General features: G+C 42.2%; 1 protein-coding gene across 1 annotated transcript in view; it reads right to left on the bottom strand.

Moving 5' to 3' along the window:
* The window catches only part of ANK3 (ankyrin 3), a 328,736-nt gene that overhangs the window by 109,449 nt on the left and 201,637 nt on the right, over nt 1-17,650 (bottom strand). Inside the window, 5 exon segments of the mRNA XM_060033488.1 lie at nt 10,061-10,123; nt 10,285-10,357; nt 14,360-14,455; nt 15,201-15,299; nt 15,387-15,485. Of these exon segments, the coding sequence (XP_059889471.1) occupies nt 10,061-10,123; nt 10,285-10,357; nt 14,360-14,455; nt 15,201-15,299; nt 15,387-15,485 (430 nt within the window).

Below are 17,650 nucleotides of genomic sequence, written 5' to 3'. Positions count from 1 at the left end.
AACGGAGAGTGTGTGAGTACAGGCAGGGAGAGAGGGGTGGAAACGGGAAGTTGGCCATCCCAGGCCACAGGATGCAGCCCAGAGGGACAGAATGGGAATGCTGGAGACCAGCGAGCAGCCGGCTTTACTGAAGTTACTGACTTGTAGGAAATGGGCTGGTTGGGTTGGATTTTTAGGGCCCTTGAAATTGGATTATAGACTAACCATTGCCATGCGAGTGACAAGCACCCCCCCATTAGTGGGGGGGCAATGCAATGACTTTGTCGCCCCACATTGCTTTCGTTTTTGTTTTAACTGAAGACTTAAACACTCAAAGCGCTCTCTCTTCCTCTCGTGCTGTCCTGGCCTAATTCTAATCCTAGAGCAGGAAACAGGATACATAGACAGTCGTATCCATCTGATTAAGGAAAAGGAAGGACAGCCATTTTTTGAGCATCTACTGTACGCTGGTCACTGTTCTAAGTGCTTTATGTGTATATTATTTCTTTTCATCATCTCAGCAACTCCATGGTATTATTAACCCGTTTAGAGACAAATAAAGGCAAATAAGACTCAGCCTATTTTATTTTTTGGAAGGTTCAAATAAGGAACATAAAAATCCGGATAATTTTGAAGAGAAAATCTTTTCCATAAATTCAAAACTTTATGTCTAGCTCCCCTAATGTTTAGACAGTAAGTTTTCGTCATGAAGAATCCAAATGACTCTATTTGCTCATGTCTTTTCCCTCAATCTTCCGATATTTGCATTGTCAGAAGAGCAAGGAAGCAAGAGTAAGAGGGAGGGGCTTCCCTGGTGGCGCAGTGGTTGGGAGTCCGCCTGCCGATACAGGGGGACGCGGGTTCGTGCCCCGGTCCGGGAAGATCCCACATGCCGCGGAGCGGCTGGGCCCGTGAGCCATGGCCACTGAGCCTGCGCATCCGGAGCCTGTGCTCCGCAACGGGAGAGGCCACAACAGTGAGAGGCCCACGTACCGCAAAAAAAAAAAAAAAAAAGAGTAAGAGGGAAGAGGAATATGATAGTATGAGGATGCTGACCCGCTCAAACTTTAGTTCCTTCTTCTTTTCTTTTTTTTTGGTTGCACTGCGTGGCTTGTGGGATCTTAGTTCCTGGACCAGGGACCGAACCCATGCCCCCTGCAGTGGAAGCACAGAGTCTTAACTACTGGACCGCCAGGGAATTCCCAAACTTTAGTTCTAAAAGTCTAATTCTAACCTAGAGTCACACAATAAATAAGGGAAAAGTTACTTAGATTCCAGATGCTCATGCATTTCACTTTTCGTTTTGCAGTTTGCAAGGACTCCTGTGCACATCCTGAGAGGCTGATAAAAGGAAGGAGATGGCGTGTCGACAGTGGAGGGGCTATGCCACCCACTTCCCGAGGTCCCCGTGTGCGGCACAGGCACTTCTGGGTCAGGCTGGAGGACCAGTGGATGCTTGGGACTCCACTATCTTCTGGGATGGAAGGAGGCTCAGGGCGAGGCTGCCCAAGCCCAAGGTAGAGAATGCAGTGAGCTCTCTCTCCTGCCCCCTCCCCTCGCCAGCTGCCTCCTCCGTCAGGAAGGAGCAGATGCTGGGTCTTTTGCTTCAACCTTTTGTTTTCCAGCATCTTCTGGCAGCAGTGGTTGTCCTTTCAAAACAGAAAGTAAGTTCTAGAATATACTGTTTTCTTGCTTTCCTTCTCAAAAGATGTGAGAGCAATGGGGTAAGTTGAGACAATGGTTAGATGAGCAATGGGTGACATAGGTGGTCTTAAGAAGTGCGTGTCGGGCTTCCCTGGTGGTGCAGTGGTTAAGAATCCAACTGCCGATGCAGGGGACACGGGTTCGAGCCCTGGTCCGGGAAGATCCCACATGCCGCGGAGCAATGAAGCCCGTACACCACAACTACTGAGCCTGGGCGCCACAACTACTGAGCCCACGGGCACAACTACTGGAGCCTGGGCTCTGCAACAAGAGAGGCCACCGCAATGAGAAGCCCGCACAGCGCAACAAAGAGTAGCCCCTGCTCGCAGCAACTAGAGAGAGCTCATGCGCAGCAATGAAGACCCAAAATGCACCCCCCCAAAAAAAGAAGTGCGTATCATTTTAAGGGATTCGTGTATCTCTCACGGGAGGGCCACCCACTGTCTTCTTTCTTTATTTCCCTAACTCCAGGTGCCGGTAAGATCCTGGCTTCATAGATGGTCAAAAAGGAATCAGACTTAAATGGCAAAGTTCGCACATCTCTTAAGCAACGACAAGAACAAGTAGCCGTTATCCCACAGAACAAATGACTCTTTTCTGCTCAGGATGATTTTTTTGTTTTAAGAGTACAAAGTCAATTTGACTCTTTCCTCTTAAACATTATTCTGTTCTTTGTGGCTAGATGTACCTCTTTTTAAAAACTGTATTGCAGTTTACTATTCCTTAATCCAGGCTAGATATAGTTTCTAAAGTAAGCACGCATGACTCAGTGTTGGAATCTTTCCAGATGTAGCAATGAAAAACGTCCCCTGTGATCTTGGTTGGGTTAATAAACAAACCCATCCCAGAAAGGGAAAAGAATTCTGTGTCTTTCCTGTAAAGAGCCAGAAAAAGACAGTGTTGGGACAGACACTGTAATTTTTTCCTATTTTTATCAGTACTCCTTAACCCTAATCCAGAAATTATCCTCAGTCACCTAAGTAAGATTAGATGTTATACTGACTTGGTCAAACAGACACCGAAGAAGAGAGATGGAATGCAGGTGGAAAAGTTACTTGCACTGTTCTCATTACTTAAACCTATGCCCCTTTTAAAGAAGACTAGAAAATGAATAAATTACTAGCCACAAACTAGCCCTGTGAAATCAGGCACTAAAAGGGTTCTTATGTACAGTGAAATTCGGTTGCTGCATTCAGAGTGGCCGTGTCATGCCCTTTGGTTCCTTCTGTTCAGTCTTTCTCAGCTATTCGTCGAGACTCAACCCCACACCCAGAGCTCACTGGTCTTGGCTCTTCATTACCTGGGTGTATGAGGACCGTGTGTGCAAAACAGGAAGACGCTCACTGCCCCCAGGTGTAAAGCAGTGCCCGCCCGCATCATGTGCGTGTTGTGCGCAAGGATCTGGCCTCTTCCTTCTCTTACACCCAAAGTGCTTTTTTTTTTTAAAAAAAAATTTATTTATTTATTTTCGGGGGGCTGCATCGGGTCTTTGTTGCTGCGTGCGGGCTTTCTCTAGTTGTGGCGAGCGGGGGCTACTCTTCATTGCGGTGCGTGGGCTTCTCATTGCGGTGGCTTCTCTTGTTGCAGAGCACAGGCTCTAGGCACATGGGCTTCAGTAGTTGTGACACATGGGCTCAGTATTTGCAGCTCGCGGGCTCTAGGTGCGCGGGCTTCAGTAGTTGTGGCGTGTGGGCTCTAGAGCGCAGGCTCAGTAGTTGTGGTGCACGGGCTTAGCTGCTCCGTGGCATGTCGGATCTTCCTGGACCAGGGCTCGAACCCGCGTCCCCTGCACTGGCAGGCAGATTCTTAGCCACTGCGCCACCAGGGAAGCCCCACCCAAACTGCTTTTCACCATGCAGGGCAACAAGCACCTGTTATTGGTTTGTTTTCTGTCTCCTACCTCTACCTACAGGGTGTGCACATACAAGGTAAAGACAGGCCAGGCCTGTTGTCAACTCTCATCCTCAGTGCACTTCTGGCCCAGGTGCTCGGACCACCCCTTCCCATGTGTTCACATCTTCCCTTGGTTCTCTAACCCCTCCTGTTCCAGACCCTCTGCCCACCATCCTGCCTGCCCCCGGCTAATCATTTTCGGTGCTGATGTTCCGTGGTGTCACCCTCCACTCTCTTCTTTCTCTGTAGTAAGAATCCCAGTGTCGGGGGCAGGGGTACGGGTGGCCAGGTGAGATCCCACTTCCCCATGAAGCAGGTCAAACGTCCTGGGTAGATGGGCAGGGACTAAAAGAACTGGGGGTGTGGGGGAAATTTTATTCAAAATTACAACTTGTTGGGCTTCGCTGGTGGCGCAGTGGTTGAGAATCCACCTGCCGATGCAGGGGACATGGGTTTGAGCCCGGGTCCGGTAAAGTCCCACATGCCACGGACCAACGAAGCCCGTGCACCACAACTACTGAGCCGGTGTGTCACAGCTACCGTAGCCCACGTGTCTCAGAGCCCGTGCTCCACAAGAGAAGCCACCACAATGAGAAGCCCGCATGCCGCAACTAGAGAAAAGCCCGCGCGCAGCAACGAGGACCCAATGCAGCCAAAAATAAATAAATTTATTAAAAAAACAAAATTACAACCTGTTTTGGGCAAATGAAGAAACCACCTATTGACCTTAGTCAATAAACATGCTAATTCCCTGACAGCTCTTCAACAATTCCTGTTCCCCCTCGTGCCACAGGCTGCTACAGCTGCTCATCTGTCACAGCTTCTTGAGGAGAAAAAATACACTACATGAGAGCTACTTATTCTGGGTCTGAATCCACGAAGTCCTGGACGTGGCAGTTGCTGAGGTCAGCAGGGATTCCCAAATGGCCTGTGCTCATCTGACTGGACCTTCCCAGGCAAGTTTCCCCCAGGGCGTCTGCTGGAACTCACTCGTCTGGTTTCTCTCTCCATTGTTCACCACTCTCTCTCCATATCCTCTGGCACTCCTCTTCCTCTTTTTTTTTTTTTTTTTTTTTTTTTTTGTGGTACGCGGGCCTCTCACTGGTGTGGCCTCTCCCATTGCGGAGCACAGGCTCCGGACGCGCAGGCTCAGCGGCCATGGCTCACGGGCCCAGCCGCTCTGCGGCATGTGGGATCTTCCCGGACCGGGGCATGAACCCGTGTCCCCCGCATCGGCAGGCGGACTCTCAACCACTGTGCTACCAGGGAAGCCTGAGCTGGAAATGCTTTTAAATTCACCAACTATTCTTTGAGATGCAGACACCCCTTGGGAGAGTCATTAGAAAGCTGTTTATCGAGTCAATACGTAGCCTAGGGCTGTCTCAGTGAGAAGGGGTATAACGGCAGGAAAAGGGAGCAAGGAAGCAAATTCTCTCCATCTTGCCTGTTCTCAGAAACCTGCAAGACTATCCTTTCCTTTCAGTCTCCCTCCTCTTGGACACAGCTGTGCAAACACATATTGAAGAGCTGCTGTGTGCGAGGTCCTGTACCAGGTTCTGGGGATACACCAGAGACTAAGATTAGGTCTCTGCGTCTGGTATTTCGTTTTGACTTTATGCCGAGAGTAGCACGCAACTATGTAATGTCTGTTTGAAAGGTCAATTGTAAGCAGAGAGATATCAGGCAAAAGGCTGGCTGGATGTTAGGATTTAACAGGTATTTGTAAAATGATAAAATTTCAGGTGAACGACATATTCTGCGTAACAGTCACTGCTCCCTTGGAGGACCTGGAGGCAAGGTAATCTCCAAGGCTTCTTTCCAGATCCGTAAAGCTAAAAACATAATAGTCCGATTTATTTATTATGATGACCAGAAGATCAGGATAGTCCAAAGCATTCGGTGAGAAGAGGTCCTATAGGACATTTCCCCCAATAAAAAAAATTCACTCTTGGGTTCTATATATAAGAACACAGGTCACGTTCAAGTAGCTATGAAAGAGGTGACCTAATTCCACAGACTTTCACATCTGTCTTCTTGTCCCACTCTGCCACTAACCTGGTTGGGTAAGTCACTCAACATTTATTTGGGCTTTACTTTCTCATCAGGATAATGGAGAGCTTGGACTACAGGTTCCTAACCTGCCCTTTGAGTTCTCTAAAATCTGTGGATTTCACTTTGCTGGGGCTTCCATTAGGCACGGATTTGGGTACAAAGCTGAGGTGAGCTTGACTCTCTCATGATATCTGATGAAACGTTAGTGCTTTATTATACCTCAAACCTATACCTACTGACAATTTTAATTTTTTTAGAATTTTAAAAATACGTTTTTATAAATAATGTATCCGAAGATTTTGACCCACTATATAAAGTAAGAATCTCACTCTTTAAGAAAAATATACAGATTTTGATGAAGAATTTAAATTCTGAGAGGCTCAGGCCTTTAGATTTCTACCGCTCCAATTCCAAAGGACCGGTGGATAGCAATCTTAGTACACATAATTAGTTTTTTTCCTGGGTCAGACAGATTTATTCTACTTCATTAACCCCTTCTGTGCTCCTTGATGGGTACTGGAATCTGGTTTCCAGATTTTTGGATTTCCTTTAATAGGAAACTTCACAATCCGGTAGACTGTGGTATACCTAACTGACAGTTATATCTAAGTGTACTTAGACTCTTACTTTTTTCTTTTAATATTTAGTGTCTACATTTGATCCTGAAAGAGCTTCTATAGTCCTATCAGAATTGTAAGAAGCTAAGAATTAAATAATTCTTCCCAGCAAGGGTTGTGTCACTCAGTTATTTCGTAAACCTGTTCAGTGGAGTCCTATTTCACAGAGCTGCCTTTTGGGTTTTTACTTTCCATGGCTTAATTCCAGTTCTCATTATGTCCCATCTATAGTTCTTTAAATCTATTACTATAACCCAATCCACTAGAATCCTGCAAGCTAAAATAACAGTATTATACATTTTTTTAATTGACAAAATACATTTTATAGGAATTTACAATGTAAAATCATTGTTGAACCAAAGCCAGTGGTGAAGTCCCCTGGGAGGGAGACTCAAATTAGAAGACAACTCGAATCTTAATCGCAATTTTCTTCTCTTTTTCCTTTTTTCCTTCCTCCCGCTCTCCCTCCTTTCTCTCTCCCTTCTCCTTCTTCCCTCCCTCCCTCCCTCTGCTCTCTCCCAATTTCCTTGTTTCTTTCTTTTTAGTTACAAACTGAATTGCAAAACGTAAGACTCTAAGCGGTACTAGAATCAACAATAATTTTGCATGTATATTAATTTTATATGCGTGTCACATATTTTCTGGGAAAGAAGAAAGTAGAGCATTAAGGTATTTGCGAATCAGTCTGGCCCTCTGAGGAGCTCTGTTTACCCCTTACCTGTAGAACATGCGGGCTTATCACCTGCTTTATCTCTGCTGTGCTGACACTTCAACCTCTGTTCTACTCTGTAACTTGGCTCCATTGTTCCCTTAAGCCATTAACTGATAACATTTTTAGCCTTATTTTTCTGAAAATTATTTTTTGAGAAATTAATCTAAGTGTTTTTTTTACCTGTACTAATTTCTCATAGTGGATCAGAGACAAGAGAAGGAGAAAGCAAAGATAAAAGAAAAGAGGAAGGAGGAAAAGAGACTGCCTTTGGCACTCTTCTCCTAATATTCCACTCAACTTTTATAATTTAGGATTAAAATTACATTTTCCCATGTTACAAACTCATTCTTCTTTTCTTAAGAAAAATCGGCAGCATACATTGCTTATTATTTTTATTTGCTTTTAAAAGCCGCTGATATTCTTAGCACCTGGGATACCCCAAGAACTTACTAGTTCGTATGTAGAGAGATTCACAACATGCTGCGGTTTCACAGAAATAAACATTCGCCTCCGTCCATAAGGGCTTAATGAAACAGGAAGCACCGAATCAGCCTACAGTGGCAAAGCCCCGGCAAGACTAAAGTTGTAGGGATCCTTTTAGAATTTCACTTTCAAAATGATTTGTTGCAGGATTTGGAGTCAAATAGAAATGCTAGTTCATGCAGCAGAGAATGATACAAATATGTGATAAAGGGCTACTGTGGCTTCCTAGACCTCATGAAAGCAAAACTTAGGGACATTAGCCGATAGTAATATTAATGGGAGTCAGTTAAGTATATATTATAACCCTGGGAGTCAGTTAAGTATATATTATAACCCTGGAAATATCTTCATCTTCAATCATAGATTTTTAGTATTTATCATCTACGGACAAAGCAATAGCCCTGTATACTCTGCTTTGCTCAGACTATACCTCGAACATGGTGTTCGGCTCTGGCCGCCTCAGTGTGAGATGGATACAGACACGATGAAATGTACATAGGAGACTGACCACGATGGTATGGGAACAGGGGAAGGAAGTGTCAATAGTATGCCCAGAGGAAGAAACACTGAGAAGAAATACGAAAAGCATTTTTAAATATCAGAAGCATTGTTACATGAATGAGGCAGATTTTGTTGTCAATAGTGCCAAAGAGATCAGAGCCTGAATCACTGAGTTAAAGCCTGAATCGGTGACAAGGATGCTCCCTAAAATGAAGAATTTTTAAAGTCAGAGCTGTTCACATGGAATAGGCAGTCTGGGAATTAGGCAATTCCCATCACGGAGGCATTTGGGCACAGGATCTCGTAACAGAGGTAATTCCAGCACTGGGTGACGGTTGTTCAGACTGAGTGACCTTTAACCAACTCCCTTTCAACATTAAACGCTACAACGTTATGAGGTCAAGAGCCCTTTTCTTCCAACAGCCCCCAGACACATCCATAAAGCAAGGGCTGAGTTTAAAGAAAGACGGATAAAATGAGAATGAAAATTTGCTTATTCATTTCAAATTCCCAAGCTGAGATCAATCTAAAGGAAATGATGGTCATTTCCAGTTAAACAGCTAAATGAAATATCTTCAAATGAAGAGATTCAAAATTTCTTCTTTTTGGAAATGAGTTATCCACATGTATAAGGTTGTTACATGGTCCATTCAAACTTGGCCTCTCATCAATGCAGCTATTTGGGGATATCCTGTTAGACACTAGCAAATTTTTAGGTCTGTGACTGTCATATTGTATCTCATAATCATTTCATTTGACACCATATTTTGTGAGTGTATGCATCTTTGTGAGACCATCACTTTCCTTTTATCTTCTGCACAGGTGAAATTACTCTGAAAATGTTGCATAACAAAGCAGCGAAATATAATATGACAGTAAGGCATGTTACTCGTAGAGTCCTAAGGATGATGCAAATATTATCCACTGGGGGATAAACAGAGGTAAACATATAGTTGATGGTTTACAGAAAAAGAAAGAAAAATGATGAGTAGAAGCCTTTCATATTTATCAAAACAACATTTACAAACAATGAGACAGGTACTTTCAGGTCCCGAAATGACCAACAAGACATTAGCTCTCCTAGCCGGGCAATCCCTGGCTACAACGCACTTACACTTGGCAGTCACTGGAACTGAAAAAGCTAAAGTGACTTTGGATCAGGTAGGCTTTCCCACTATTTAGGTTTCCAACGAAATCTGGACAAATCAAAGAAGGAACCGATAATTACAACAGAGACAACCCAGAGGCAGAGAAAGACTAGCTGCACTAAGACTGACCCGAGAGAAAAATACAACATGAGAGACGGAAAATGGAGAAGCAATCAGAACACTGGGAGAGTCAAATGACGCAGAAAAGAAACATAAATATATTATAAATTCTACTCTAAGTAAACATTTCATTATTGCAGTAAAAAGGCCAAAAATTTGCCATCTTTATCATATTTATTTACTGTCAAAATGCTAGTTTTCCAAAGAACAATAAGGATGTCATTCATTAATATAACTCCATAACATGACCTGGTCATACGCACTGATTTTTAAGTAAGGCAGAAAACTAGTAGTTTCTTTTAAGCACATGAAGAATAGTGACAGTCATCTATAATTTGTCTCTTTCATGAAATCAATATTGAAAACTTACATTTTGAAAGCAGTTTTGTTGGGGTTGAGGTTTCATTATGAGTTCAAGTTCAAAAGCAACTTTCACTGCAAAGCTTAGAGTACATCTTAGAATGGGCATTTGATCCCTTCCCTTATAAACCCTCTCATTAAAAAAATATTTTAGATATGAATATTAATCAGATTTTACTTTCTAGGTTTTCAAATGTAAACAATAAAAACAATTTTTATGCTTAATAGAAACAAATAGTAAGAAAGTAATCCAGATCGTTAGTAACACTTGCATTTTCAAATTGAAAAATGCGTTCAAGGAGAGGGGAGTCAAAGAGACTAAAAGAAGACAGTCAGTGATACCAAATACATGTTGTTTAAATGATACATTAATTAATAATTGCAAGATAAAATGAAAAGTTAGTAACTCAAGGAAGGGTTACATTTCAAAGATAAGAAATGGAAGATAAAGCTGGTAGTTAAATTTTATCACAATAAAAATTCACAAATACCTTCTTCAACATCTGAGATATATTCGCCATCACTGAGCATCTCAGGGGCGTTGGCTTTACGAACTGCATGATTTAAGTGAACAATGTAAGTGTGAAAAATGCATGCTCTTGATACTACAACGAAACATATTAATGCTTCTAAAAACATTTTGCAGTGAATTTTCTTCAGGAAAAAAATACAAAGTCACTCTTCATTACTACGAACTCAAAGGAGGTTTTCATACCTTCATCATCAGACATGTCAAGAACTTCATTCATCGTTTCTGGAACATTCATTTTGTGCTTCTCTATGACAGTCTAGTAACAAAGAAAGCAGTCACTTTAGTATGAGCAGACAGGACATTTTACTGAGACTATTCATTGCTTCCTAAATTAATCTGTTGGTTTACTGTGGGATTTGTGTGTTGAATATCTTGAAGGCCCCCTCATACAAAATGACATCAAAATTATGCCTTCACAGCACTAAGTTCCTCATCATATACATGGCAGAGAACGAATACAAGGTGAAAGAATTCTAGCGGCCAAAGCGCACCAGCTTAAAAGCTTTAGGTCCGCAATAAAGCTTTTCAAAGGAAAAAAAAGGAGAGAGATACTGCCTCCTTTAGTTCATTGCTATACTTCTTCACGGTCTTCATGGATCTGCCACCCCATTCCACTAAAAGTCTTAGCTGATGATAAGGCAAATGATTGGCAAGAAGCCTGTCTTTATTGCTTGTGCCAAGCCAGCCCCTTCTCGTTTTCCCTTCCTAGGTGTATGTTTCAATTTCTAGAATAAATCACAATATTGAGATTCCAATAACTTTTACAACCATGTGTTTGCAGAAAATATTTTAGAGGTAATGCATTTGCAGGGTAATTTTAACTGCCACAAAATTTTAAAGAACGGTATACAGTATGACAGAGCAAAGGCTATACTGAATCTTTTAATTGCTCTTTGATGACTTTTCGCCTAGATAAATTGTATCCATCCAAAGAACACTGACAGTATTACTTGTTTGAAAATATTAATGACTTAATATGTTTTAGTTTTAAAATGAATCCTCTTTTAATCTGAGCGTATAAAAGACTAATGGTACAAGTCATGTTGAAGTAAAGCATTATTTTGCATTTTTCCAGCATGTAACACTGTAATTGAACATTTGCAAAAAATAAATATTTTATATTAGAACAGTTTTAGATTTACAGAAAAATTGCGAGGATAGTAGAGAGTGTTCACCCAGTTTTCCCTATGATTAACACATGTTAGCATGGTACCTTTGTCACAATTCATGAAGCAATATTGATTTATTATTATTAATTAAAGTTATATTTGATTCAGATATCCTCAGCTTTGGCCAAATACCCTTTTTCAGTGTTAGCATCCCATCCAGGGTACCGTGTTATCTTTCGTTGTCAATCTCCTTAGGCCCCTATGGCTAAGTTTCTCAGACTTTCCTTGTTTTTAATGACCTTGACAGTTTTGGGGTGAACGGGTCAGGTATTTTGTAGTCCCTTAATTGAGCTTCGTCTCATGTTTCTCTCATTGATTAGACTGGGGTTATATGTTTTGGGGAGGAAGACCACTGCGGTAAAATGTCATTTTCGTTACATCACATCAAGGGCATATACTGTCAACATGATTCACCAGGGTTGACGCTGTACTCGGTCATGTGGCTGAAGCAGTGTTGGTCAGCTTTCTCCCCTGTAATCTACTCTATTTCCCCTGCTCTCCACACTGTTTTCTTGCGAGGGAAGTTACTACACTCAGACACACTTGAGCAATGGGGAATCCTGAGCCACCTCTTGGAGGGGAAAGTATTTTCATAAATTATTCGGAATTCTTTTGCCTGAGAAATCTGCCTCTTCTTCCATAGTCATTCAATCATTTATCCGTATCAGTAATGAACTCATGGATATATATTTTACACTTTGCACTATGCCCCGATACTATTTTATTTCTTTTGTTCAAATTGTTCTGGCTTTGGCCATTGGGAAGTCTTTCAGTGGCTTCCCGTGTCCCTTAAACACGTCCCATCATTTTGTGTATGTATGTTTATTTATTTATTGACGGGGAGGGCCTTACTTTTTGGCACTACCAGAGGTTGCAGGCTCATCTTGTGTATTTCCTGCCCCAGTTGTAGATTTTGTCATTTCTCCAAGGAGCCCTGGTTCCCTCCATTAGAGAAGGCTGTTAGAAACCAACATCTGAGTGATAGAAGTACTCTGCTCGTTGCTACTGAGGGAATTTTAAACAATGCAATTTCAATAGCTTAATGCCTATCTTTTGGATATCCGCTTCTAGCCACTCAGTTTCCTACTCTGCCGTGATTGTAATGTCATTAACTAAAGCATCTTTCTCTGAATTGCCATATCCAATAAGGCACTCCTAGCAAAGATGCAGTATTCTTTTTTAAGGCTGCTGAAGGCTCTTTTTAAGAGCCTTAAGGAGACAATGGTCGCTGGGGCTTCCATAACGTCTGAACAGAGACCCACCTGCGGGTGGCTGCAATGTGCTTAGTTAGCTTAAGGGCACACACCCCACCCTGAATCCCGTCAGTCCTCTCTGAGCTAGATGACAGGCAACTGCAAAGGCAGGGCTGACGAGGTGGTGTCTCAGCTTGAAATAAAGTCTCAAATACCACAGGGCTGGACTAGGTCTTAGGGACTTCAGTGGCCTCTTTTCTAGTCAATGTGAGCGTTTCATTTGGCGGAAGCCTCATTTACTTCACCAGGCAAACTGGACCTTCCTGTTAGCATGAGTAATCTTTTCTCTCTGGCAGAAAGTCACCTACCAAGTCAGCTGATGATGTTGAGTGAGAAATGGCATGACTGCCGTGCACATTCTTTCACTAGGAACTGGAGCCCTAAAACCCTTTTCTCTCAGTCCATTTCCCGAGGCTGTAACTTTACTTTCCCTGTCTGTAACTTTATTTTCTCCTAAAGCTCTTTTTGATATCAAAGAAATATTTTGAACTTTCCTAACAGGTGAGAAAATCATTGACATTTAATCAAATAAGATTTATATTTTGAACTATTATACCACCTTCAATTCTCTAACATTGAAACAGAAGTTTCACATATTTATTTCAGTGACTTCAAGTCTTTTATAGCATGGTGACACTTGCTTGTTATTTAATACCTTGTCCTTCTCTCCTTTCCTACTCTCAAGAGAGTTACATGGCATATCTATAAAATTAAGGTTAATAAACATTATTTATTTAAACTCTTTTCTTGAGAATTTAATGATAGATTTTAAGATGATGAAATACTCAAGAGGTATATGAAAGCAATAGGTAGGAATTTATTTCTATTCCAGCTATATCTTAAAGTTAGAAATGTGCCCTGGTTGACAACCATTGCTCTAGTCCATTAAAGCTACTGTTTCCGCTTTTGCAAATTACAACATTTCTCTTTTGTGATCAGCAGGCTGAAGTTTTAGTTTCTAAAACCTGTACACAGCCAAATAACTCAACCGGCAGGTAGCAACAGAGTCCTTCAAGCCATGGTGTTTTGTACGAAGCACTGTATATCCAGACTGCAGACGTGAACTATGCCTTCTTCGTGTTGGAAGGTGGCATATGAGAAAAGGAAGCACAGCTGATACTTCCAAGTGCTGCAGAGTCCTAAACTGACACTGTACGGACTCAATCTCAGGCCTGTGTGTTGAGTCATGCGGTCAGGAATAACTCAAGTAAACCTCTGACATGGGGCAATATCTGCTATTGATTCCAAAGTTACCAAATCCTGATGGAGTTCAAAGGCACCAGACGGGGTTCCAAAGAAGTGATTGTTTTTCCTAGGAAAACTCCAATAGGTGAATGGAAGAGAAGCGAGCGTGGTGGGAAAAACTGACTTGGAACCCACCTCTAATGTTTCTCTAACAAGGCAAAAATATTTTTACAATAATGATGACAATGTACCCATTATCATTTGTGAGTTAAAATATTTTAAAGAACCAACTTAAGAGTTTTCATCTTTCTTGCACTGTCAAAGAAGGATGTCAAAACATCTCATTAAAAAATTTTTTTATATCAAAATAAAGAAATACATTCGTCTTTCTATGGGACTAAAACCTCTGTAGCTTTTTGAAAGGTATAACTTTTGAAAAGGTATTTTTAGTGTTTTGAATTTTTCTTCCCATCAGAAATGAGAGTTTTGCTTTGCTGACTGCCACTAAGGAGGTGACAGCATTTGGAAATACGGTGCTTAGTTTCTGAATGGAGGAAAAAAGGTTCATCTCCCCAAAGCCTGGAAAAATCTACAGTCTGAGAACTGGCTCTTGGGGTAATGGGGTTACAAGGTCTGGCATCCACTACTCACAGTTGTGGTCACAGTCTCTTCAGTTACCACCTTCAGGGTGTCCACCACTGAGATGTAGCCAAGCCTCCGGGCAATGGCCAGGGCAGTGTTCCCATTCTGGGAAGAGGGAAACATGGTCAAGGAATTACAAGTCATTCCACGTGTCTCAGCGCCTGTGTGTTTCCACACGTTTGCCCTTACAGACGTAAGGTGAGTGTCTCACCAGTCCTTTCCCACTGTCACACCCAAAACGCTGTTTCATTAAAGACATACCTTGCACAAAACACACCTAACCTGTCCCTACTCATACAGCAGAGTCTGGGCTGCTACACATGGAACCCGAGAGGCTTTTTAATGTTTTATGTAATCAAGGAAACAAACACGTGCTTCTTCTTATGTTTGTACTCCCTACTGGGTAGCAGTGGGTTTGTAGTTTTTTTTTGTTTTTTTTTTTTCCGGTACACGGGCCTCTCACTGCTGTGGCCTCTCCCGCTGCGGAGCACAGGCTCCGGACGCGCAGGCTCAGTGGCCATGGCTCACAAACCCAGCCACTCCACGGCATGTGGGATCTTCCCAGACCGGGGCACGAACCCACGTCCCCTGCATCGGCAGGTGGACTCTCAACCACTGCGCCACCAGGGAAGCCCGGTTGGTAGTTTTTAAGTGGGAAACATTAATCACATCTCTCTCTCTGGACAACTCACAACAATACAGTTATTGTCCTTTTCCCTTCATTCTACTGAATGCTCTGTTTATGCCTACTAAACACAGAAAGTCAAAAAGTAACCCTGTCCAATAAAAATGTAAGAAGACACCAGCACCCAGCTCCCGCCTCATCATTTAGCTGGCCCTTTGCTCTTACCACAGTGAGTTCATTGGGGGAGGCATTGTTCTGAAGCAAGACATTGATTATATGCGTGTGTCCCTGTTGAGCTGCTTGGTGTAACGGCGTATACCCATTCTGTAGAAGGAAGATGGAAGAAAAGACTCTTACTTCCTTGGACACGAGATCAATGACTTGGTAGATACAAAGGAGAAAGGAGTTTACCTTTGTTTTGGCATTCACTTTTGCAGAATGCTGGAGCAGGAAGTTAACAATCTTGATGTTTCCATAGTGGCAGCCCACATGTAGCGGTGTGTATCCCATCTGTAATTATATATATATATATATATATAAAAACTTTATTAAGAAATAATCTTTCTTAACGAGGCAGAAAGAGTTTTTTTTCCCCTATATAAAACAAATGTCATTGATAATTCTCAGAGCTAATCTAAGGTATAAATAACAATACCACCTCACATGGAGATAGTTACTAAATGTCCCAAAGTGCTCGCTCTAGCATCGGCTCATTTTATTTCCGTAACAACTTTTCAAGATAGGACTAAAGGATGGAACAACAGACAGCCTAGACAGAAGGATCCAGTGGCTTCTCGCAGAGGGTCAGAAGCGTGCTCAACGGACAGACTTGGACTAGCATTTATTCAACACTCTACTCTCTCAAAGCATAAAATTGAGGTTAAAAATGTGAAGTGGTTAAGTGATCACGAAAGCGGTAGATGATGATCAGAATGCGTGACGAGATACGAAGGACAGAAACACTGAAGCGGGAGAGGCTGGTGTGAGTTCAGGAGGTCTGCGATGTATGAACTTGACCTAGGAATAGATGCTCTCGTTAAAGTCTTCTGCCTACCTAGCTAGAGCCCCACACTTTGAAAACCACTCATTTAGACAAAGCAATGGATTTCTTCTCCAATTAATATCCACTGACCCTTGAGGGGCTATAAATTCCATCTATTAAAAATTATATCGTGTGTGTATGTATGTGTATGTATATATAGATAGACACACACACACACATATATTCTAGATAATTATTTTTTTAAAAAAGGATATTCCAGGTATTTTTTCTAGATGGCCATAATGTAACAGACTCCACCACACAATTTCAGTGCCCATGGCCAATCTCTGTTTACGATGACATTGGCAGCACCAGAACACTGAAAGGGAGAGCACAGACTTTTAATATTTCTAAATGGGCATGGGTCAGGGGTCCATGTTTTCAAGTGTCTGCATCTCGTATGTGATGGCATTAATGTGTCTTTATGGTGACTCTGTGCTACAGACTGAATGTTTGTATCCCCTAAAAGTTGTATGCTGAAACCCTAATCCCAGTGTAATGGTATTTAGAGATGGAACCTTTGGCAGGTAATTTGGTCATGAGGGTGGAGCCCTCATGAATGGGATTAGTGCCCTTATAAGAAGAGAAAGGAGACAGCCTGCCTCTTCTCTTTTCTACCTGCTACCAGCACCGTGATCTTGGATTTCCCGACCTCCAGAACTCTGAGAAAAAAAGGTTTGTCCAGGCTATAGTATTCTTGTTATAGCAGCCTAAACTAACTAAGACACTCCAGCAAATGGGTGTATTTGAATTTGAAAAGGGGACGTCCGGAACACAGCTGATTGTGGAAGGTGAAGACACCTCAGCAGGGATGTGCTGCCCTAAAGAACTGACTCTGGTTAGATTCTATTCCATGACCTGAACTGTAAGTGCAGCCACACTGACCAGACCCTGCTGATAAGCTCGCCATAACCATATGTACATGAGTCTGACTTAGGACCCCTAAAGCTGCTTCATGCACGATGAAGGGTATCCCATTTTGGGGACCAGCATTCACCTGCCTGCTTTGCAGGGTTCTTTCTTGGTACTGAGGAACTCAGGATACTGTGTTAGGAATCAGAATGCTGCTTAGGGAGGGAGGCATGAAAACAGTTTTCTCCTACCAGTTCTCAGTACAATTAGCTTAATTGACTGAAGTAACATTATTCCCAGTGTTAGTGGCAGAGGACTGATCCCAAACCAAAAGATTACAGAAAATATTTTAAAATTTTAAATATTAAGGAACTCTTCAAGTTTCTGGTCAACATGCCTAAGCAATGATGCAACACTTTCCAATGGCTACTGTGCTACTGTATTGATCAGATTTTTAGAAGAAATTGAATTATTCTAAGTACCTTAATGTACAGTTTCTTCTCATCCTCATAGCTTCACTGTCACTCCTAGTAAAACCCTAAGTCATTACAGTGGACTGTTAGGACACGGTTGGTCTGGACCCTGCTCTCCGCCTCCCATCTATTGCATCTCTGAGCTCGTCTCCTACGAGTCTCTCCCTTGTTCACGCTGCTCTAAGACATTGGTCTTCTTGCTGCTCCACAAATACTACAGTATTTTCTTAAAAATACATATGCATGCCAGGAAGATTTAGTTTTCATCCAGAGAAACCAAAATTGGGGCTCCTCCATTCATTGAGGGC

The sequence above is a fragment of the Delphinus delphis genome, chromosome 16 (genome assembly GCF_949987515.2).
Source record: "Delphinus delphis chromosome 16, mDelDel1.2, whole genome shotgun sequence".
Lineage (NCBI taxonomy): Eukaryota > Metazoa > Chordata > Mammalia > Artiodactyla > Delphinidae > Delphinus > Delphinus delphis.
Note: the sequence above shows the minus strand (reverse complement) of the source record. Positions and strands in the feature narration are given on the sequence as shown.